Genomic DNA, 25,235 nt, shown 5'->3' on the forward strand with positions numbered 1-25,235 from the left:
TTCAGGAAGAAAGAGTGTCATAAGACCCAATTTCAGCATACAGATGCAGATCTTGCATATATATGGATATCAGATATTTATGACATATTCTATAGATATGCCTAAAAGTTTGAGATGGGAATACCCCTTTAAGACAAGGTAACTATCTCTAGGTGTTCAAATACCTTGCATTGTTTAGTACAATTGGAATGCAAAAGACAGAGTACAGCAACATCGCTATAAAGAAAGTTTTTCCCGATTGATGAATGACTAGATCATATACTAAGACTTAGAAATGAAGTTGGAATATGATTTCACAGACTATCGATATCAAATGAATTCTGGAACCATCTTGTCCTATGTAACTTATGGTAACCTAAGTGGGGGATAGGAAGTGCAATGATAATTTTTTTTTCAACTCACAATGCTCCCTGAAGCCCAAAAATCACATTGAGAGTGATCTGAGTTTTCCCACCCCACCCCTGCTAGTGATCAACATCTCCAACTCTTTGAGCTGGAGAGATCATGTACTCCAAGGGAGCTTGAGATGCCTATCACTAAGAAAGGGCAGAATTTGGGTCAAACAAGAGCGATAGAGCCCCGGATCAGTCTTACCATGTGAACTGCCCATTCGATTGTTCACACGTAATTCGCATAGAGCAAAAACAGCAGATACAAGGCCCAGGGAGCACTGTGAGGTGAGATAAAGAGTATCATTATACTTGTCACCCTGTACAGCACCTTTCGTTAGCATAGGTTTATGAGCAAAAATGTCCTGACAGATGTCCTTTTACCTCTGCCTTATGAGTTAAAGGGGTTGTCCCGCGGCAGCAAGTGGGTCTATACACTTCTGTATGGCCATATTAATGCACTTTGTAATGTACATTGTGCATTAATTATGAGCCATACAGAAGTTATAAAAAGTTTTATACTTACCTGCTCCGTTGCTAGCGTCCTCGTTCCCATGGAGCCGACTAATTTTCGCCCTCCGATGGCCAAATTAGCCGCGCTTGCGCAGTCCGGGTCTTCTTCTTTTCTGAATGGGGCTCCGTGTAGCTCCGTGTAGCTCCGCCCCGTCACGTGCCGATTCCAGCCAATCAGGAGGCTAGAATCGGCAGTGGACCGCACAGAAGCCCTGCGGTCCATGGAGACAGAGGATCCCGGCGGCCATCTTCAGCAGGTGAGTATGAAGACGCCGGACCGCCGGGATTCAGGTAAGAGCTGTGCGGGTTGTTTTTTTAACCCCTGCATCGGGGTTGTCTCGCGCCGAACGGGGGGGGGGGGTTAAAAAAAAAAAAACCCGTTTCGGCGCGGGACAACCCCTTTAAAGGTACAAATGTTACTGATAAATTACAGAAATAAAAACTTGAATTTTCTGTCGGCAAAAATGTCAATCTTTTGATAATAAAATATAGAATTTTGACATTGGGCTTATAATGTGCCAACACGATTACATAGTACTTACCCCTCAATCTCTCCTCTTTGTATTGGGATATCATTCTGTCAGTACAATGTACAATATTTTGTGGGATTACCCACTGGTTTCAGTACTCTGGTCTTGTATAATTGTCATGTTTATAGAGGTGACTGGCGCGCCTTGCTCCAAATTACCAGTGGGTCGCCTATTGGGCAATAAGCCCCTTAATATGCTAAATGTATCCTTTAGGTGGGCCCAATACATCTTTCTAACAAGCAGAATTCATAGTGTTTCCGAGTGAAAAACGCCCACCTTATATTTGCCAGTTGTTATCTCTAGAATTAATGATATTATGCTATGTCAAAAATTAAAAACCCCAATAGACAATATAGTTGAAAAATTTGAAGTGGTTTTGGCCCATGGAGGTCTTAGAAGTATGCTCCCAATACAGATTATTATGCAACATTATTAGGACATTAAGTTCTGTTTACTGTATGTAGGATTTTTGCATAGTTGGAGGCAATCTAAGGACTTTTATAATAGGGCGTATGCTTTTGGGTGATATAATCTGAATTTGATGTAATGCATGGCAATGCTATTACTTGTGTTTCTATGTTGTATTCTACTTTAAGGTCTCAATAAATTTATAGCTTTGACACTAAAACATAAAATTATGAACATGGTATTTAAAAAATTAACTTTGTCAATTTAATATCAAAGTATAAGGGCCTGTTTACATGGCCATAGGCATTTTACGTGCACTCGCTGGCGCCGTAAAAACGCCTGAACAGTAAAGAGCCTGGCACATATACGCCAAGGCCGCAATGCCGTGGGGCCTGGGGAGACATTCCCCCTTTCCTCCCCTTCGCTGGCTCACCCCCCCTCTCTTCCCCTCTGGCTATTTCTAATGGGAGATGGTGGGTGGGGCGAAACTAAGCTCCTGCCCTCTCCCCGCCCCTTGTCCTCAGCAAGCAATAGGAGGGGGCAGAGCCTCCCATTGCAAACAGTGGTAGGTGCAGAGAGGAGAAGAGAAGGGGGGAGGGAGTTTAGCAGTCATGCTCCCATAGGAATCCATGCAGCTGCCTGCACCAGTGTGAACGCAACCAGTTCGGGCAGTTTTACACCGCGAAAATACGCCCCTGTGCACTGATGCATTGTATGCCAATGCATTGGAGGGGCAGAGATATTGGCCAGGCGTGAAAACCCATTCGATATAAGCCCATGTGAATAAGCAAGAGAAACGCATCATAGATATTGACTTGTAAAATAAATGATGAGTCGTGCATCCCGCACTAAATAATTCAGCAGTTTAGGCTTGATAGAAATTTCAATTAAATTTCCTATTCTGCAATGACGCTGTTCCTAAAATCAAGGTGAGAAAAAAATAAATGATGCTGCATACAATGTTTTCAATGCAGAAATTGTTGAAATGTATAAACAATTTCTGGGTAGATTTTAAATATATGCATTTAAGTTGTCTTCTCATTTTACTTTATCCTCTATTAATTTACTACATTGATCACTAAAGTCGAAAAAAATCTATTTGTTATTGGACAGTGCTTCAAAAATCCTACTGAACATTTACGTGGAAAATGAAAACCTTGAAACAAAAATAGATAATCTCAAAAACAGAGTATATGCTCTATTTCACAAAGTTATCATTGACCATAATTATAGTCTTCCTCCAAACATCAAGCCAAGTATATTCATTTGTTAGTGCATTCTGGCCACCTTCCCAAAGGCAACGTTTTGGATTTGCAAATACAGAAGACAAAAGGAATAGAAACAGTAAAGTATCCAATATTCTTTTTATCACTCTTACAGATTGGAGTCCACATTAAATTGGAACTTTTAAGCTATATTTAAACTAGTTCAAATGTAGAAATAAAAAAAAATCTAGGGCAATGTTCCTGAAAAAGTATTTTAATCATATTAATAATATACAACCAATCTGATGGATTATTCTAATTTTTGAAAGTTCTTCACATCCATGTTTTCATTAAATTAGTGAGTAGCTATAATCCTGATGTGTATTCCCCCAACTGCAGCCAAAATGTATGCAAACTTCATATACAAACATTTTAATTATGTACATCTGAAATAATATTGGCTCCTTGACCTTTCTTCTGAAACTTGGTGTAGCCAGAATGTTAGTTTTGCTTCAGATGCAGAAAAAAGTCTTTTCCAATTTTTTTCTTTTTTTTTCTGTTGTAGAAGAACTACACTTTTAAGTTTGCGTATTAAATTGTTAAATCAAACCACTATAAGATAAAAGTATCAAATTTTATTTTTATTTTATATTTTTGTCTTTCATGGTAAGAATTGCCATGTTCCTTTTGTTAATTTTTTTTTTAAACCAGAGAAATATACAAATCATATAGGGCTGCAAAATATGTACATTACATGTACAATATACAGGAAAATAGAACATAGAATTTACATTTCTCAAGGACAAGTAAATATTTTACATTAAATAATTCAAAATGAATAGTCTGGACTGGTAACGTTTGCTCTTTAAAAACAAAATGACTCAAGAAAAAAAATTTAGCACTCAAAATATATATAAAAATATCAGCATTATTTCATTAGTGCTTAGTGAAATTTAATGTTATTGTAGTTTCCTACATATACTATGTTAAGTATGGGTAATAAATTAAGACATTTCGAACCATTGTATCGTGGAGACAAAAATAAATTTTACACTACAACATGGACGTGTGAATTACTCACAAGTCAAAAAGTCACAGCTGTTGACAGAGAAAATATGCTGCTGCTTTTGTAAAAATAATTAAATTTGGGGTAATTTATCGAAAGTGATGTTTTTTATGGGACTTTTTATTATTAATAGCATTCATATTGGTAATGCCCTTTCAAAATGAAATTGTAAAAAAATGGCTTCAAGTGCATTATAATTTGTGGAACTGCCCCTTAGTACTGCTCACTCTCCTTTCTACTCTACAGCCCGTGAACCATATATTCATATGTGCTTTAAACTATTTTGAAGAAATCCCCCCCCCCCCCTTTGGAAACCTGACACCAAAATGTTAAGATTTTGTAAAATGTATTCATACAAAATGTCAAAATGTTGTTTTTTTTCTTTAAATAAGTTCAAAAACTACTGATTTGAAATAAAAAGGAAACATTGCCTAGGTAAATGTGTAAATAAATACATACATTTAATTACTGGCAGTATTTAGGGTTATATATACATATAGTCACAAAAGCTTTGAAATAGAAAACAGCAGACCACAATTTCCCATAAATGTAACCATATTGCATGTAAAAAGTTTAGTGTATAGGGTTAATAGTATGCAAAAGTATGACTTGTTCTTAAAAACTGCATATAATGACTTTGCAATAGTAAAATGGCTTAATACAGAATGAGATATGAGTTACATTTTTTTAATGACCGGGTCAGCATGATGGAAATTTCTTTCTAAAAAGATCCTAAGGTGAAATTGTAAAAAGTCAATTCTTCACAAATTTTTCTTTCAACCAGTACAGTATATTCTTAGCACAATGACAGTATAATGAGTAGGATGAATATGTCAATATGAGTTAATGCCTGAATTAAATGGGTATGTTGTCCGTTAACAATGTGTATGAATATTTGAAACTTAACATATAAGAATGTATGCATAATACAAAGTGCAATCCCAACATCTCCAGAGGTATCACACAACAAATAGTAGTTCCTAATATGAAAATAAAATGTTAGAGAAAAAAAATCTCTGTATCTAACTGCCGAACTGGGAAACTTTTTGGAGTGATTGCTCCATAAACCATTAAACTCAACTTTTTTATTTACTATAAAAACACAGCTTGTCTTCATCCGTCTACTCCCCTCTCATCCATATAAACCTACTGTACAAGTTCTAAATCCCGAACACTTCAGTCTTAGTTTATCTAGTTATATACTTTCTTTTAAAAAAAAAGTCTTTATTTTTGTAAATAAATATTTTTTTTCAGTTTATTTTTCATTACTTGTTTTTTTTTTTATCCAAGGAGAGGCTGTGTAATATGAAGAAAAATAGATCCAGTTGCTGTCTGCTTGCAACTCCTAGGTGACCTCTATAAATTAAAGCAGATATTCAATATTGTCCATAGTCATTTCCTTTGCGTCTTACTTGCATACAAACTGGTCAACGATCTCGGTACATTTCTTGCATTTGACATAACAGCACCAGTGAAACTTGCAGTGACATCTCTCAGTTTGTACTGTTTTGAACTGGTCATATCCTCTACCGCAGCACATAAGCTCACAGCCGTCCATACCCTCTGATGTTTTATTGCACAGCCTTCCCATGGTTCCTAAAGACCCAGTGCTTTCATTGCGTACACAATAATCTGGACTTGGATCAATGTACACCAGATCGTTAGTAGTTGGAGAGTTGAACTTGTTGTTGACTTGCACCAATTTTCCTCGACTATTGAGTTTCATGGCTGCGGCACTGTCATACTTCTCCTTCAATAGGTCTCCCACTTTTCGGAAGTCAGCTAACTGTAGCCAACAAGTCTTAAGACTGCAAGAACCAGAGACTCCATGACATTTGCAGGCCACATCCGCCAAAGTACTTACTGCCTGTAAAGTGAGACACAAAGGTTAGTTTGATGGCTATAGACAACTCCAGGGAAGCATACACACAGACAAGACATTAGATACAGACTAATTGGATCATAAATTTAGCATTCAAGTTATTTCTGTCCTGGTATTCATACTAGAGATAGCTACAGGTTTATCCACACTATTTATATCACAAATTCTTTACAGTATTTGTTTCTATCTATCTTTATCTGCCAGGAGTCTATAACTAGCTAAATGAATATTTCCTTACATGATTCTGTCCCCACCACACTGTCTAGCTTTAACCAGACCATATTATAGATCTAACACCCTCTCAAATGGTACAGATTCTCCTTTTCGTAGACCCAACTAGAAGAGAGCCTCTTGATGGAGAAAAATGCGGAAGAATGAAAAACAGCTTTTCAGCATTAGCTATAGGTGGTTGCCCTGCAAATCAATATCTGCCCCCTTAAAGAGCCTTGAAACATGACTCAGGTTATCAGCCAAACCAGAAACTCCAGTGGAAGGCATAGTTTAAAAGTTTTGTTTCTCATCTCTACGGTTTTGATTGGTTGCTTGATATGCTGTGTGAACAGGCTCACGAAAGTTACTAATACTCCTTACAGAGGTCTTCAATGCAATGCTCTCTTACCCCTATATGGCCGGCTGCACTCAAACAGGTTGGACTCTGGATTCAGGATCCCACACTGGAATCCGACCCTGTGCCCAGCCTGTGATCCCGTGTACCTGTCTTCTTTCTTCTTTTTCTGTACTGCGAATGGTCCATACGGCTCTTTGTTGAACATGCGCAGTACAGATTTACCATGCCGTCACGAGGTGCGACGCAGGTCCCATGATCTTTCTGCAATGTTAAGGGCATTGGATCAGATGGCTTCCATTAAAGCCAACCAAGCGGAATCAGCTCAAAGATAGAGCACGCTCCGATTTTTCCTCTGCGAGCGAAAATCACAATCGATTTCCACTCGTGTGCAGAAAAAAGTGCTTTTCCATATCATGATATGGACAGTATTTGCTGAGGAACCCGGAGGAAGATGCCTACTCCGGATTCCACAATGCAAATATTCCTGTGTGCAGGCGGCCTATAGATGGAATTGTAGTGACCATTCTCTTTCTTTTGGAAGATAGCCATTTTGCATACTACATATATAACCTAGGAACATGCCAGCAAGATGAATTTATAGGGACACTTATTTCATTCAGGATGTATGTATCCTCAAGTATGTATACATGAACTAATGTTACCTTGGTTAGTTTTTTTTTACCAAACCTATATTTAAAGGGGTGTTCTAGGATGTTTTCTTAAAAAATGACCTAAACTCATTCATTTGATGGAATTGAGTCTAGAGAGCTGTGCTAATTTCGCCATGTAATAGCTCCAAGAAACAGCTGATTGGTAGGAGTCCCAGAGCCGCCAAACATTTCTTGATGACCTATCCTGGTCATCAATGATTAGAAAAAATCCTGGAAAACCCCTTTAGAAATATATTAGGAAACCTGTTAAAGAACAATTTCCTAATATAACAGGTGTGATAATTACTCACTGAATGAGGGCAAAGCATGCCAGAGATCTCTTCTGTTCACCCATCCCCATTCGGAGTAAACAGATAGCCGTTCATAGATAAATGACTACCTGTGTTAATGGGCCGATACTGGCTCAGTTTTTAGGTGAGCTAAAAATCGAACAGCTATGAAAAGTGAGTGATTTTCACTCACTTGCTTTATCAATAGCTGCATGTAATTGCTGACTTGAGCGATAACCAGGAGAATATTGGCCGGTGTAAATGTACCCTAAAAGATACTGAAGTACCAATACTGCTGTATGGAACATGTATACATTGCCTGCAATGATTTCAACTTCAACAGATATTTGGTCAGTCATGGTGTTTATACAGCAATCAGACAAGACTTTACTATGTTGGACCAGGAGGTACTTTTTGTAGTGTGTACCCTGCAGCCGTATTTATGCTGATTGAACTCATATATTCATAGTGTCTGATTACCCACATGCAGAGAACTTTATTGACAGCCTACCCTGTATACATGTGAATACAGGATAAGCTGTCAATGAGTGTGTGGGCGAGTGAGGCCAGACTCATTGTCTTTCCCTGTGAGCCCAATCAACTTTTATAGGATGCGCTGCTCCCAAATAAAATAGCAAAGACCATCACAAACTACATATTGCTGTGCTCAGCTGCAGCACCCCCGTTATCATATACTTTACTCAGATAAGGCAATATGGATACCTGATAGATCATCTAAACAGTTTTTGCAGGCAATTAAAGTTTTTAACATACTAGTTTGATGATGCCTTACAGGCTATGCTCTGTCCAGGGGGTTTCTCCAATCTACCCTCCAACTCTATCTCACACCGAAGAAGTAACATTTTTGGATTCAGGTCTTCCTGCTTTGGTTATTGTTGGGAGTATCTGGCAGTCATCAATGGTGCAGAATGTTTTCCTAATTGTAATTATCTAAAGGTTGGGATCCTATCTGTAGTTTTTGGTTATTTTGGGGCTCCTGACAATAAAATTAAACCAAATATATATATATGTTTGCCCTCACTATTTTTCAGCCTACATGTTTTCTCTCCATACTCTAAAAACATATAGTCTTGTAGAAATTTCCCAGAGAAAGAACAGAGTTAAAGGGGTTGTCTCGCGGCAGCAAGTGGGGTTAAGCACTTCTGTATGGCCATATTAATGCACTTTGTAATATACATCGTGCATTAAATATGAGCCATACAGAAGTTATTCACTTACCTTCCCTGCGCTGGCGTGCCCGTCTCCATGGCTCCGTCTAACTTCAGCGTCTAATCGCCCGATTAGATGCGCTTGCGCAGAAGGGTCTTCTGCCTTCGGGTCTGTCCGGCAGCAGCGGCGTTCTGGCTCCGCCCCCTTCTACGCGGCATCGCGTAGCTCCGCCCCGTCACGTGTGCCGATTCCAGCCTCCTGATTGGCTGGAATTGGCACACATGATGGGGCGGAGCTACGCGATGACGCGTAGAAGGGGCGGAGCCAGAACGCCGCTCGTGCCAGACCGAGCCAAAGGCAGAAGACCCTTCTGCGCAAGCGCATCTAATCGGGCAATTAGACGCTGAAGTTAGACGGAGCCATGGAGACGGGCACGCCAGCGCAGGGAAGGTAAGTGAATAACTTCTGTATGGCTCATATTTAATGCACGATGTATATTACAAAGTGCATTAATATGGCCATACAGAAGTGCTTAACCCCACTTGCTTTCGCGAGACAACCCCTTTAATCTCCTACTAATTTTCTCAATTTTTTGGCTTCAGGAGTGGGGCTTAGCCAAGGAGGTGGTCTTCACCTTTTTGTCCTACTGCAGACAGGGCAAAGGGGAGAGGTTCCTGCTGCAGCCAGTCATCTTAGCCACACACGGGACAGTAAGAAGGTAGAGCAGTGACAAGGCTGAGATCCTGGGACACAAAATATTTCTTTAATTATTGGGCAGTTGCTATTGTAATACAAGACAGAATAAGACCAAAGCAGAAATTAAGTAAGAACTGCTGGAATATTTTCAAAAATGTTTTTGTAATTTTTCCATATTTATTATTCTTATAAAGATGCCATTATCCTTATTATATTAGGCCCCTTTTATACAAAATGATTATCATTCAGATTCTTGCAGGATTGTGTGAATCTGAATGATAATTGTTTAGTGTAGATGCTGCCAGCAACTGAATGATGAACGATAATTTGTTCACCAATTGCTTGTCATTCAATTTCTGTAGGCATCAAAATAAAACGAAGATCAGCCCATTTACTGTGAATGGAGGGGTCATGGGGAAGTGATCAGGAGCTATCGCTGAGGTGACTGTCAAGCACTTAAACGGGTTGTACAGCTGTAAACTATTGATGGCCTGCATTCAAAATGAGCCATCAATAGTAGATTAGTGAGGACCCGCCGGCCAGGATCCCCGCTGATCAGCTGTTCGCTGTCTCAGTGAACTCGTGCACTGAGCTGATATCTGTAGTAAGCAGACAGCTGCATTCTCTGCAGTGGTCAGCGTAGGTATTACAGGCAAGGTTTCGACTCACTTCAATGAGAACTTTGCCTGTACTACTAAGCCTGGCCACTGTAGTAGGAAAGGAGCTGTCTGTTTCCTGCAGAAATCAGTTCAGTGCATGAGTGCAACACAGCTCATCAAAGGGAGTCCTGTGTGGCGGACCCACGCTGATCTACTATTGAAGACCTATCCTGTGGATAGGCTATCAATAGTTTACAAGTGGACAACCTCTTTAAGTTCCCAACAATTGACGCATGCAAAAAGCCCTAAATCTGGTATAATTCTGATTGGATTAATAAACACTAGATTTTTAAAAATTCTCTCTCTTAAAAGCATTGTCTTTCTAAACAGAAGCCAGGCTTTCTCATTTAAATGAATAGTTATCCATTGTCTAGCTCATAGAGGAGGTCCCTAGCAGGCAGAGATGTGGAGTCAGAGTCCCATTTTAGTGGAATCCGAAAAAAAAATGTATTGGTACTGTGTTAGCCAGTAGAGCAAAGTGTGATTGTTCTCAGTAAAAGAAACCAAGTCATCTTGTAGATATGATACCTTTTAATAGCTAACAAAAATACAAGATGTTAATGCTAGCTTTCAGAGTCACTAGAAATGTACTGAGTCCGTCTCCGGCCTTTAAAAAATAAATAGGAACGTTTTGAAATGTCCTATAAATATATGTTCTATTCATCTAGGCCCATATTTATCAAAAACATTGATAACTAGGATGTGGAAACAGCAATAGAAAATCAGTTATTGCCTTTTCTCTCCATTAGACTAAGTATCCTTATGCTGCTTCTTCAAGGCTTGTTGTTGGGATGAATCAATGCTACACTATCTGCACATGCTCAGTAGTGAAGCTCCTCCTCCATAGACAGTGGAAAAAAGCATTGGGCAGTGGGCTCAGGGCTGTGGAGTCAGAGACCGAGATTGGGAAAATTGAGGAGTTTGAAGTTTGGCTTAACGATTCCACAGCTCTGTGAACAGCTAGTCCCCTCCTTAGTGTCCATATGTCAAATGTATTAATTTGACAAACCCTAAAACTATTAGGTCTTTTATTGCCTCTTTCAGAGAATCTGCAACTATTGGCACTGAACAGTCATTCAATTTCACAAAATGGTGTAGTGATCCAGATTTTTGTCTCAAATGGTCTGAATCCAGAATCTACATATGGATTCTTTGTGGTGTAAAACTATGTAAATACATTTTGTGTAGCAATGCTCTTTAATGTTTATCCTTCTTAATCAAATCCAATAATGAAGCCAATTTAAACAGTGTGGATATTCTTATGTATACTTGCGTGTTATGACTAAAAGTTTGTGTCTCTGTTGGTTTTTCCAACTAAGATGATGCTTTACTGCTCCTATAAAGATGAATTATTAAACTTTATGGAGTCCACTGTTTATCATGAAATAGAGGATTAAGCATGTGTTAAAGAATGAGGATAACCTATAATTTAGACTTTCATAAAAGTCAGAATGGTTGTGTCTAGACTTTGGTCTCCCGACAAATAGGCTATAAAGAAAATCCTACAGAATGGCGTTAATCTGAAAAGAACATACAAAGAATAAAAAAAAACAACAATGTTGCAATCCACTATTTTCTGGCACTCCCAACTATAATGTATAGTCAAATACAGGGGTGTAGCTATAGGGAGTGCAAAGGTAGCAGTCATCCCAGGATCCTAATGTATGAAAGGTGACAAAGGCCCCTGTGCTAAATAAGATGACTCACTGAATGGGAACAGAGCGCGTCGGAGATCTCTTCAGGCCGCCCACATCCATTCAGAGTTATTCATAGATGAACGACTACCTGTTTAAACAAGCCAAGAGCCAACAGTCTCTTAGTTTTTTGGTGAGCTGAAAACCAAGTGAAACTGATAAGTGAGCAATTCTCATTTACTTGCCGTGTCAGTTCTTGTGTATACAAGGGGCAACTGTCGCCCATAATCGCTCTTCTGAGCGATTACTCAGGCAAGTGTAATGGCTAATGTAAAGGCTAATGTAAAATTACGCTTACCTGTTTCAAGTCAAACTTTGCTAAAAGTTCAGTTCACATAAGCCTGAACTGAGCTTTTGGGAAAGTTCTACCCGAAGCAGAGTTCTACGGGTTCGGTTTGCTCAACTCTACTCTTAAACACTGGTGTGTAGCACTGTCTAAGAGCCATACCAGGCTTTTATTTATCTTAGACATGAAAGTCCTGTATGGCTCTTAGACAGTGCTATACACCAGTGGTTTTGATGATTGGTTGGAACTAATTAGAAACGGACAAAGCTTTTTAGCAAAAGTTCATCGAACCTGACAAACTGAGCATTCACTTATCACTACTCACTAGGAAAAATAAAGAAATACTGAGCAATTACTATAGAACAGATGTAGCAAAGTTTAACTTGACTGTGATATGTTTCTGTGGCACATCATCTTTAGCCACTGAAAAGTTAATGACTAGAGATGAGCGAGCACCAAAATGCTCGGGTGCTTGTTACTCGAGTCGAACTTTCAGTGATGCTCGAGAGTTCGTTTCGAGTAACGAACCCCATTGAAGTCAATGGGCGACTCGAGCATTTTTGTATATGACTGGTGCTCCGCTAAGGTTTTAATTTGTGAAAATCTTAGCAAATCACCAAAGACATGTAAAAACCACAGAAATGGATAGGGCAGGCGAGGAGCAACATGCAGGGCTGCATTTCGGGCTCCGAGGTCTCACTATTAAGCCACAATAGTGGCAAGAGTGAGACCCCCCCCCCCCCCCCCGCACTGTCAGCATAAACATCGTTCTCCCCTGCCACAGCTATATAAAAATATAAGCCCTTACCTGAAAATCATCCTAAAATGTGTAAAAGAAAATAAATAAATGTATACTCACCTTTCCGCTGCAGTCGGAGTTCAGCCGCGTCTGGCCGGCAGTTCTCCTGAACTGCTGTGAGTAGTATTCAGCAGCCGGGGATTTATCCCTGCCTGCTGAATGAGCTGCCTCTGATTGGTCACAGCCTCACCAATCAGAGGCAGCTCTCACTCTGAGTGAGTGCTGCCTCTGATTGGCTCAGCACAGGGACCAATCAGGGGCAGCTCTCAGCTGTCATTCATGAATTCATGAATGGGTGTGAGTGAGAGCTGCCTCTGATTGGTGAGGCTGTGACCAATCAGAGGCAGCTCATTCAGCAGGCGGGGATTTTAAATCCCCGGCTGCTGAATACTACTCACAGCAGTTCAGGAGAACTGCCGGCCAGACGCGGCTGAACTCCGGCTGCAGAGGAAAGGTGAGTATAATTTTTTTTTTTTTTTTTTACACATTTTAGGATGATTTTCAGGTAAGGGCTTATATTTTTAAGCCCTTCCCGAAAATTCATCCCGCGCTCGCCGGCAGCCCATTGCTTTCAATGGAGCCGGCTGTATTGCTGGCTCTATTGAATTCAATGGTCAGTGCTCGTTTAATCGAGACAAGTATCGCGTGGTGCTCGTCTCGAGTAACGAGCATCTCGAGCACCCTAATACTCGAACGAGCATCAAGCTCGGACGAGTATGCTCGCTCATCTCTATTAATGACCTCTTATCTTAACACTAGAAACCCTATTGTAAAGTAATTGAAAAGTTAAAAAGAACATTTATACCCAATACACCAAGTAGGATCATCATCAAGAATTTTACCAAATATAGTCTTGGTGTGCAAGCAGTGGGCTCTAGTATTGGCTTATGAGATAAAGGGCAGTCATGAAGGCAGAGTATGTAGCATCGTTGCCAAGAAGCACTGGGTCTTGAGTCCCCACCTCACTGAGGGCAACCTTTGCACAGAGTTTTTATGCCATGTTTCCTCCAACACTCCAAAAGTTAAATTGAATGATATACTGGTCTTTCTAGATTTAGAGTAATGGCAATTAAATCCTATACAGCAAAACAGATCAAAATTCATTAGGACTTGTATGAAAACTAAGGGATATAAGGACCAAATTGCCCGAAGGAACCAGATCACAAGTATTAGGAAAATGACGGATCAAATCTTATTCCTATGACCAACATCTTCTGTTTTTGTTTATAACATAAATGAGGTTCACTGAGTGAAGGAAGCACAGTGGAAGAAAAAAGTATTATGAATCTACTTTAAGTAAAAAAGAATTCTGCAATTTTTTTTATAGAATAGGACATCAATGTGTAATGAATAAGGGGCCTATACGCAAGACCCCCAATGATAAGCAGATACAATTGCAGTGCTAGTGAGGGCCACAGGGGTGAGACCTTTGTTATCAAACATTGATGGACTATTAGGCCACGTGCAGACGGCTTGGTCGGATCTCGCTGCGAAGTTTCTCGCAGCAGGACCCGACCCGAGACCCTGCAGGGACCAGCGTGGCACTCACCTCTCCCGCGGCTCCGGCTCTGTGATGTGCCAGCTGCCGGCCAGCCGGCGCATGCGCAGAGCAGAGCCGGCGGCCCGGGAGTGAAATAGAACATGCCGTGATTTGTTTTCCGCGTGCATTTTCATGTGGACAAATCGCGTCCGTCTGCATAGGATTGCGTATTGTAATGCAATTCTATGCAGGCGGGCATGGGCGGTAAATTCTGCGGGGAAATGCCGCCGCCTGTGTGCAGGGGGCCTAAAAAGTATAATGTATTCTAAATACTGCAGTGAAAGTATATTTAGATTGGTAGTTCTTGCCCCCAAACAATGAACAGGAGTCTTACCAACAAGGCTGGTATTAGAATTGTATTAAGGCACCAAATTAGTAGAAATGTGTTATAATTAGAGATGAGCGAGCGTACTCGGAAAAGCACTACTCGCTCGAGTAATTTGCTTTATCCGAGTATCGCTGTGCTCGTCCCTGAAGATTCGGGTGCCGCTGCGGCTGACAGGTGAGTCGCAGCGGGGAGCAGGGGAGAGCGGGCGGGAGAGAGGGAGAGAAAGATCTCCCCTCCGTTCCTCCCCGCTCTCCCCTGCAGCTCCCCACTCCGTGCCGGCACCCGAATCTTCAGGGACGAGCACAGCGATACTCGGATAAAGCAAATTACTCGAGCGAGTAGTGCTTTTCATAGTACGCTCGCTCATCTCTAGTTATAATGCAAAGGAGACTTGTGATGACAATGTCCAAAGCCATCGAGATAAAAAAATATATTATCTAGCATCGGTCAGTTATTATTAACAAAAGACTAAAGGTGGCCATATACATTACAAATAAATCGACAAAATCCACCGATTTTGATGGGAACAATGTGTGTGGTGGGCTCCTGACTCTCCCTTAAAATTAGATTTTGGGGGAGATTAAAATCAGGCAGGGACACCTTACACAGGATGACTGTTGAGCACATAAACACCCAACAGTCGTCCCAGCATATCACCTCTTTGCTCTCACACAGGAGCAATAGTCGTTCAGAGACTATCACCGAAATTCGCTGTTTCCCCTGATAATTCAGCGATAATCACCCTGTGTAAAAGTACCTTTAGATTTAAACTGCCCAATCATTTGGTTCTTGAGAGATAAGCTGCTGCCAGATACCTGACATCAGCTTTCTCTCCTAACTACACATGCATATTTGGCTCAGACGGGCATTCATGCGTATATGGGGGAATATTGGGGATATCCATACACCTTCTGTCATTCGGGTCAGCCGAATGACAGAAGGTGTATGAATAGCTTATTAACTGTGTTTCTGTTTGGCTTCTTTAGCCCTTGCAGATGAGAAGGACAACAATATTCTTGTTGGGTTGCCTGTAGATTGGGTACACTACATGGGTTGATTTTGTGCATGGAAAAGCAGACTGAGCCAGGGCTTACCTTCAACACAACCCATGCCAGCACTGACCTACATATATGATATATGCACTACTAATTACCCTCAGCCTGATAGTACTCTCAGTGATAAAAATCAGGATACATTAACTTTCTAGAATTCACATATGATACTCAAGAATGGATAAATGTCAAATAAATGAGATGGGGAACAATATGTATGAGCCATGTTATATAAAAAGTGCCAGCCTAGAATTAATAAACCAGAAGGTTGATATGTGATCTGATGCCTCAGTGAGTTACGGGTCCATTCACACAGCCATATTACGTATTTCAGTATGTGAATGCGCAGTGTATTCACGGACCAAAATGCGCCTGCGGATTTCTGCCTTTCAGATTAATAATATGTGTGTGAATACGCTGCGTTTTTATGCGCGTAAAAAAGCACAAATAATCCCATTGATTTCTTGTGTAAATACGCAGATTTACTGTGAATTTATTCATGCCCATTGATTTGAATTGGCTATTTTCGTGTGTAATAGACACCAAAATAGGACATGCTGCCTTTTTTTCCCCGCGATCGAAACCCGCGTAAAAAATATGCAGCTGTGTATGAAGCCATTGAAAACAATGGGTTCTATTCACTGCATATTATGCACATAAAATATATGTGCGTAACACGCTTCTATTTAAGTTGGTGTGAATGAGCCCTTACAGCGTATGCGTGATTTGTTCAATATCACCATATGTAAGAATTACGTGGTATAAACTGCTTGGATGGAAATGATGGAAAACAAAAAGTGTCAATTACAGGCAATAAATAGAAAGAAGAAATCTGATAGAATAGAAGATGTGACTTTTCTCACTCGTCTATGTTACTGACAATAAAAGTCACAGTGAGACCCTCATTTTCTATATGTTCTGATTAAAAGTTCTTAAGGGTAAAAACCCTCCTGGTTAGAGTTGAGTGAATCAAACCAGTAGAACCTTGCTAAAAGTTCTACCCGCAACAGGTTTCTTCTGGTTCGGTTCGCTCAACACTGGTGTATAACACTGTCTGAGAGCCATAAAAGCTCTGTATAATACTCTCAGAGGGGTAAACAGGGCTTTTTTTGGCTCCTAGACAGTTATAAACACCAGTTTTAGGGGTTTTGGACAACTTCTGATTCAGTTTGAACTAATTCGGACTGAATAATACTTTTTGTAAAAGTTTGGCGAAGCAGTCAAACTGAACTTTTCAAACGTTCGCTCATCACAACTACCAGACTTACTGTAGAATTACTCACACAGGCAACACAATTCACTCCGCTTTCCTGAGGGTTCGCTACATTATATCAGTTTTGGGTAAGGGCTACATGTTTTTTGTTCTACACGTTTTTTAGCACATAATATGGAAACACTGCAGCTTTTCCATTTGTATTTGTGGGTAGAAGATCCGCAGTGGAGTACAGTAGCAACAAAGTGGATGAGATTTCACAAACCTCATCCACACTCTGTAGAAAGTGAGCTGGGGCGCAAAGTTTTAAATCCAGAACGATGCCAATTTCTGTTGTGGATTCGTTGTGGATTTTTCCCAATTGATTTCAATGGGGAACATCAAAATCCACCAGGAGACCCAACTGTTGCAGATACTGTTGCAGGTAATCAAGCAAAATCCACAAGTGCGGATTTCAAAAGCTTTATTTGCTCTTTTACCTTTTGTGCATAATCTACAGGAAATTCTAGAGCAGAGTTGGTGGGAATTTACCACTGCCGACATCTCTGCAGAAATAATCCACAGCAATTCAGTTATGTGTGAATCTACCCTAACTGGGATGGATACATTGCAGCAACCTATCAGCAGTGAGAAGAATTACAACTGTATAGGTTTTTTGTTCCTGGATGTACACAATGGGGGAAATTGACTAAGCCCGACATCTCTGATGGTGGGCTTACTATGATTTTCCTCATACATGAAGAGGCGCACACCTCTTCATGTATTCAGCTCATTTCCCGGCAGCTCCATGCACCTTTTGGAAAATGTATGCCAAATCCCAACAAGGTGCACATTTCTGGCATAATTTACACCAGTTTCTGCTGTAAATTATATGTATTTTTACAGCACTGCAGCCCCGCTCTGGTCCCGGCATTTGTTGTGATAGCTGAGGTCACATGAAGTCAGGTGACCGCAGCAGCCAATCAGAGGCTACAGCATGACCGATAATTCTCCTGGCACTGGCGCTCACATCCTGAGTGCTATAGTGCCAGTAGTTTGGGAACACGATGTTGCAGCTTCTGCTTGGCTGCAGCAGTCACCTTATGTCTTGTGACATCAGCTGTCACAACAAACACTGGGACCAGAGCGGGGCTGCAGTGCTGGATCTCAGGAGTGGAAAGGTAAGTACTGCACAATTTATTATTTTACTACAGGCAGCCCTATTAAAGGGATATTGTCCGGTAACCCAATAACCCCTTTAAGCTTTATGTACAAAGCTTATTTCAGATTTCTGGCATATCAGATTTGGCGTAGTTCACATACTGCAACAAGAGAAAAGGATGCAGCGCTGAAATACTAGGCTGCCATATTGCTCTTGAAGACTGTGAAGCAAGTGACCAAAATGATGTTCATGAATCACAGGGACCACATCTGAGGACCCTGGCAAAGGTTACACCCAAGACGAGATTTGAACTAAACCACATAGCCCAAGGGCTAAGGTTAAGAGTAAGACAGAGGCAGCACAACACTACTACTGTATGTAATCCTTTATTTATATTACTGATTTCACCCTTAAAGCATATGGTTACTAACATGCCATTTAAACATTTTTCAGTTTCTCAAAGGGGTTTTCAAGGAAAACCTATCCGCTCACTACAAGGAATGGGCCGCGGCACTCAGGCTGAGCAATAATACCACGTATAGTCAAATGCAAAGAAAAGCCGATGCGTTTGGATTGATATTAAAGAAGCCCCAATGTTCATTGAACCCCAGCAATTAGCTGATTGTGGGGCTTTGTTCCTTCACCAATCAAAAGCGAAGGCGTATCCAAAAGTTGCCCATACACCTTCAACAGCTGTCAGCCAAGCACTCCTTCAGCCAATAGCTATTTCTCTCAACTTCTCCGAACACATGAATGGTCATTTCAGACGAGCGTTCATGTGTCTTCATAGGCAGAATGGAGAAAGCTGATGCCAGATAACTCTGCTGGCATTAAAATTCAAATGCACCTGATCCTTCCTTCCCCTTCCGATAGAATCTATCTGGGGACAGTCAAGAGGGTCTGATACACATACAATAATTTGCAGGTCCTGCCTAAATCAGTAGGTTTAACCAACTTTTCCTTAATTTGTATGGGGGCCTTAAAGATAGCCCACCAATGTATTTTCCTGGGAAACCCCTTTAAAGGGTTTGTCTGGTTATCAGACAACATAACCCCTCTAGCTCCAACTGTCTTAAAATAACAAAAAGAGGAGTACTAACCCCCCCCCCCTTTGAGCCTAGGATCCGGCGTTGCAGCTCCGGTGTTTGCTGTTGCAGATGATGTCATCAGAAGTCATCCGACTGCTGCTGCCAATCAGAGGCTACAGCGTCACTGGCCATTCTCCTGGCATTGACGCTCATATCTTGAGTAACATGATGCAAGGAGTTTAGAATGGTGACATTGCAGCCTCTGATTGGCTGCAGCGGGCAAGTGACTTCCGATGAGATCATCACCAACCGACAATGTTAAAAGACATCAAATCTCTGAGGGCTCTTTCACACGAGTGCAATGTAGGCGGGCACAGAAAGCGCTTCAATGGGAACCTCGGGTACCTATAGAAGCGTTCAGATGAGAAAATGTTAGAAGTTCTAAATTCGCTCATCTAACAAAAGATTGGACATGCGAGTGTGAACCCGCATGTCAGCTCCGAGCTGCGTGCTTTCCATACACTCCTATGGGAGCTGGAAAGCAAGCAGCACTCACCTGGGATCATGTGAACGGGATACTTCAAAGTAGTTTGAATTAACCAGTTCACGTAATCTTTAGAGCAGTATAATCGCGAGCTACGCATGCGGCTACACTGCAGGCAGACAGCGATTGTGTGAAAGAGCCCTGAAACAAACATATTACAGCTTCGTAGAAGATCTAGCTTAACTTTTTTAGTAACGCAGCAATACAAAATTTCAAAAACTTTAAAAGGAAACAGCCTGAAGTGTTAGAACCCAGTGTCAAATGTCAAGGAACATTAACTAGCAGGTTCCCAGAAATCGTCTAGCCCTCACATTAACTGATTTAGGTAGCCTAAAAATTTTTTAAGTACCATGAGAATAATCTGGTGGGCACAAAAACATTGCTCAGGGTGGGAGACTATATAAGAGATTGATATTTATCAGACTGGACACATTTAAACCAGGAGATTGATTAATGGAACTCCTTACCCTCCTTCCAGCTTCATTGTTGTGTAAGTTCATCATGATCCTGGCATTATCATAGGTTCCTTTCTGGTAGATTTTCTCCCGTTCCCTTGCATCCACAAATTCCTTAGCAAATCTGTAACCATAGTCTAGATTATCCCCGCAGCCACCCCACAACCAATCCCGGGGTAGATCCTTTGGGCGGGCTGCCCTGCTGCAGCCACATGTTGAGAGCTCTCCCTCTCTGCACGCTCTGCTCACGGCGTTCACTACTCCCGCAGCGCTGATTGCATAGGTAAATGCCGTCTCTCTGCTCCCTGCAAAATACAGGAATGATACAATATGAGTGTCAATAGTCTTAAAATACCACAATCTCGTATACACACATACAGTATAAGACACACAAGATATTCATGTGCATAATAACTATAACTGCAATACCACACACAACCTGTGGACAGGTGTGGCACTGTTTATGAAAGAAAGAAGACAGTTTCTTTAATCCTGCACAACTTTTAACACGAAGATAATGAAAATATATGTCATCTGTAAAGTTCTTCTTTATTTCCGAGTTACTGTATACTGTACACTTTGTAATGTTAACCAAAGTTCAAAAGACTGGACTGCACACACTTCTTGAATTTGCAAAAGTTTGTGAATGCTTTCATTACAGATGTATCAGATATTCACAGTATATCCAAGCAACATTTCAGCCAGCAGAGCTCTTTATCTGACAATACTGGGAGAGTGTAAAACGGGACTTACGGGACTTAAGGGCTTCAATGGAGTCTCCTTTCACACTTTACCAGTATGGACTGGTGGACTCAACCACTAGCCTTTCCAAAATTGTACTTCTATTACTCTACAACGGACTCTGATGTTTTTAAGGCTGGCTGTCCACGGACGATGTGGTATCCTGCGGCGAAGCTCCGCCACTGGAGCCGCCGGCGAATCTCTGCTGGCCAACCCTATCTAATAGATAGGCTGACCGCGGAGAATCGCAATACTACTCTGCTCGTAGACAGGTACCGGCGCTTTCCATAGCAATGCTATGGGAAGCATCGGCCGGCGTGATTCGCTGGTGGTTTACCACCGGCGAATAAACTGCCGTAGACAGGAGGCCTAAGGTCTTGTTCAGACGAGCGCTGTGACCACGCAGTATAGCGTGAAAAGATTGCGGCCATACTATTCTAAATATTGTTTAAACAGGTTAATTCCTGCTACTTGAAGTAGCCCCTTCACACTATCCAAGGTGCGTGCTTTCCAGATCCCATAGGAGTCTATGTAAAGCATGAACCAAAGATAGGTCGGGTCCTATCTTTGCACGCACCGCAGAGCTTAGATGCGACCTGCAGTTGAATACCCTAGCTTTGTTAGGTGCGCGAAATTAGCCTGCCTAAAAATCGTTCATGTGAACGCTTCTATAGGAACCCATTGATTCCTATATAGCACGTCCTGTGCGCACCTCTAATGCGCGCGGACAGTGCTCATCTGAACGAGCCCTGATAAAGAGCTATGCTGCCTGAAACGTTGCTTGAATATACTGTGAATATAATAATAATCTTTATTTATATAGAGCCAACATATTCCGCAGCACTTACAGAACAGGGAAGAACAGAAACAAAACCACGGTTACATGTAGTAACTGAATTGATGGAAACAGTAGGGGTGAGGGTCCTACTCCAATGAGCTTAAATACTACAGATAATAGGGTGATACAGAAGGTAAAGGGCTGGAGATGTGCACCGTATGGCGGGGTGGAGAGTGAGGGTAGCTATACACAGACTGTGGACAAATTGGGCTGTATAGTGGCTGAATCAGTATGACTGCAGGGGGTGGTTAATGGCGGCTAGCAGAGAATGCACTCAGTAGGACAGGGAGCATGTTATCAGGTGGAGTACAGAGGGGTTTGGTTTAGGAGATGCGGTATGCTTCCCTGAAGATGTGTGTTTTTAGACCACGCCTGAAGTTGTGTGAGTTAGGGATTGCCCAGATAGTTTGGGGTAGTGCGTTCCAGAGGACTGGTGCTGCTCTGGAGAAGTCTTGTAGGCCCGAATGAGAGGCTTGGGTTAAATGTTTAATCTGATTTCATTAGCGGAGTGGAGGGCACGTGCTGGGTGGTAGATTGAGATGAGGGATGCAATATAGGGCGCACAGTGCTATGGAGAGCTTTGTGGATGAGGCTGGTGAGTTTGAATTGAATCCTGTATTTGACGGGCAGCCAGTGCAGTGACTGGCACAGGGCAGAGTTGTCCATGTAGCGGCTGGACAGAAAGATAAGCATGGCTGCCACATTGAGGATGGATTGGAGAGGGGAGAGTTTGGCACGGGGGAGGCCAATCAGCAGCGAGTAGCAATAATGGAACCGAGAGTGGATGAGGGCTATGATAAGCGTTTTTAGCGTGTCCACAGTAAGAAAAGGGTAGATTCTTGTGATGGTGACACGTTCGGGCAAGAGATTGGATATAGGGAGTAAAGGAAAGATCAGACTTAAATATGACCCCTAGGCAGCGGGTGTGCTGTCTGGGAGTTATGGTGGTGCCATACACTGAGAAGGAGACGTCAGGATGAGGTCGGGTAGCAGATGGCAGAAACACCAGTAGGTCAGTTTTTAAGAGGTTTACTTTTAGGTAGAGAGAGGACATAGTGTTAGAGACAGCGGACAGACAGTCAGTGGCGTTCTGAAGGAACGGTGCTGTGATGTGAAGGGAAGAGGTGTATATCTGGGTGTTGTCAGCATAGAGATGTTACTGAAAGCCAATCTCTGGATAGTTTCTCCAATAGGGTCTATGTAGATGGAGATGAGGAGAGGGCCGAGGACTGATCCCTGGGGCACCCCAACAGCAAGGGGAAGAGGAGGGGAGGTAAAGCCTGCAAAGGATACGCGGTAAAACTGGGGTCAGATAGGTAGGAGGAGACCCAGGAAAGAGCAGTGTATTTTAGGCCAATGAAGTGAAGCATACTGAGGAGAAGTTTGTGATCAACAGTGTCAAATACTGCAGAGAGGTTGAGGAGGATCAGTATGGAGTAGTCACCTCTGATACATCTGTAAAAAAGTATTTGCAAATTTTTGCAAATTCAAGAAGTATGTGCAATTCTGTCTTTTGAATTTTGGTGACTTCTGGAGTTCATGACAGGGCGAACATAAGATTCTGCACCACGCTCGTACCAATTAGAGTAGTGCTGCTGATCTGTGTTTTAAGTGACTACTTTGCGGTGCTCATTATCAGGCACGGTGTCATTTCGAAGCAAACCAAGACAAGCAGAGGGTGGACTAGATAGAGAGTTCAAGCGACTCTTATCTACATCCTTCCAATAATGGAGGTTGGCCAGCTTTTCATCGACCCTTAATAATGTATACAACTGCATGGTTATGTGGAGTCACCTTTCCATTGGGCTGGGCTCACACAAGCATATATACATGTGGCACGCAGCCGGTACACAATGACATTGCGTACTGGCTGCATGCTGCCCATCGCCATGTACTATCTTGGGGTGTATGCACACGTAATATGCACCAAGCTAGAACGTGCTGTGATTTTTTTTGCACGCATAGCATAGCCACTCATGGGAGACTGGTACAGCGTATTCTGCACATAAAACACACACATGGAACACGCAATGCTCGTTTGAACCCGGCCTTACCCATAACTAGGATCAATATTAGCATTTTGAGAGGCACAACAGCCCAACAGTGTCTTGGCAAACACATTCTTTTCCTTTCAAGCCATGGGTGGGGGATGTAAAATTTCAGATAAATAGAAACTCCTAAGGATAGGACATCAATAGTAGATTAGCCATTGGTTCATATGCCCAAGGCTCACCTGATACGCTCATGCACTGAGATGATTTCTGCAAGAAGCAGACAGCTCTGTTCTCCATGAAGTGGCCAGGCTTGGTATTACAGGTAAAGCTTCTGTTCACTGCAGTGGGAACTTGGCCTGCAATACCAAACCGGGCTACTGCAGTGTGAACAGATCTCTCCGCTTTCTGCAGAAATAGGCTCAGTGAACAAGTGTGCCAGTCCTAAGTACACCTGATTAGAGGGGGTCCTGAGCAGTAGACTCCCAACGACCTACTATTGATGGTCTATCCTAACGATAGGCCATGAATAGTTTACAACTGGATAACCTCTTCAATTGTTTTATTTAAAGGGATATGTTCCTTAGACATAAATTGTATAAACTATGCTTTGACATTTTTAAACACTTTAAGATTCAAACAGCGCGGTATTCATAAGCATTAGGGCATTCTCAGATTACGCCCCCTAATAGGCACCTTTTGTAACTGCAGGTTGAAATAGTTTAGCCAATTTATCTGTTAATCAGAAGTGGAGAAGGTTCATGGGGTGGAAGTGATTTTGGGCTTTTTCAAAACTTTCTTCCCACACTAGTTTCCATTAAATGAAAACAAGATGATTTGAGAAGTTACATGTGCAGAGGGTTACAATAACTGCACTTAACCGACTTTCCAAAATAAATGTCAGGCAGAAATAAAAACACAAGATCCTTAAATCTGATATCTTCTTTTTTTCTGTTCCTTCCTATCAAACGTCGTGCCATCTCATTCTTACATTGAATTAAAATCATCTCAGTGTTTATCTCTAAATGGCCTTTAAAAGCATTGAAATGGAGAATTTAACCCGAAAGCCTGCAGAAGGTTTGTATTAAATTAAGAAACAAGTTCTGTTCACTTTGTGTAATGTGAGTGTTCTGTCTATATGAATGCCATATTGTCCACAGTCCTATAGAAATGCCATAGGCCATCTGAAATCCAAGGAGAAAGTCATGATTCGGCAATGAATATAAACCGCTTTAACTAATCTGACCCCATAGAATTTATTGGAGTGTGAGGCGACCACAGTGTAATTCGTCTTAGAATTTAAAGATTAATAAGCATTTAAGGTACCAGCTTTTAAGGGATTGAAACTTTTTAAAGAGAAAAACATTAAGGAAAAAAATTATTAAAGCTAAATTAGGTCAGAAAAAATAAAAATATAAAAAATTAAGGGAGCAAAAAAATAAATAAAAATCTATTTTTTACCATTTTTTCACACCTGCAGATAATTTATTTTTTTCTCATTTTTTTTAGAAGGAGGTATATAACGTTTCCTTTCCTTTTTATCTATGCATGTATTTGAT

General features: G+C 41.4%; 1 protein-coding gene across 3 annotated transcripts in view; it reads right to left on the minus strand.

The window, feature by feature from the left end:
* Positions 1-3,665: 3,665 nt before the first annotated feature.
* WNT5A (Wnt family member 5A) overlaps positions 3,666-25,235 on the minus strand; it is a 31,515-nt gene continuing 9,945 nt past the window's right edge. For all 3 annotated transcript variants that reach the window (XM_066596543.1, XM_066596545.1, XM_066596544.1), the window contains exons 4-5: positions 20,119-20,411; positions 3,666-5,978 (exon numbers count right to left, since the gene is read on the minus strand). In XM_066596543.1, coding sequence (XP_066452640.1) covers positions 5,520-5,978; positions 20,119-20,411 — 752 coding nt within the window. In that variant the 3' untranslated portion in view covers positions 3,666-5,519. The remainder of the gene's footprint in view (positions 5,979-20,118; positions 20,412-25,235) is intronic.

This window comes from Eleutherodactylus coqui, chromosome 3 (genome assembly GCF_035609145.1).
Source record: "Eleutherodactylus coqui strain aEleCoq1 chromosome 3, aEleCoq1.hap1, whole genome shotgun sequence".
In the NCBI taxonomy this organism is placed as follows: domain Eukaryota; kingdom Metazoa; phylum Chordata; class Amphibia; order Anura; family Eleutherodactylidae; genus Eleutherodactylus; species Eleutherodactylus coqui.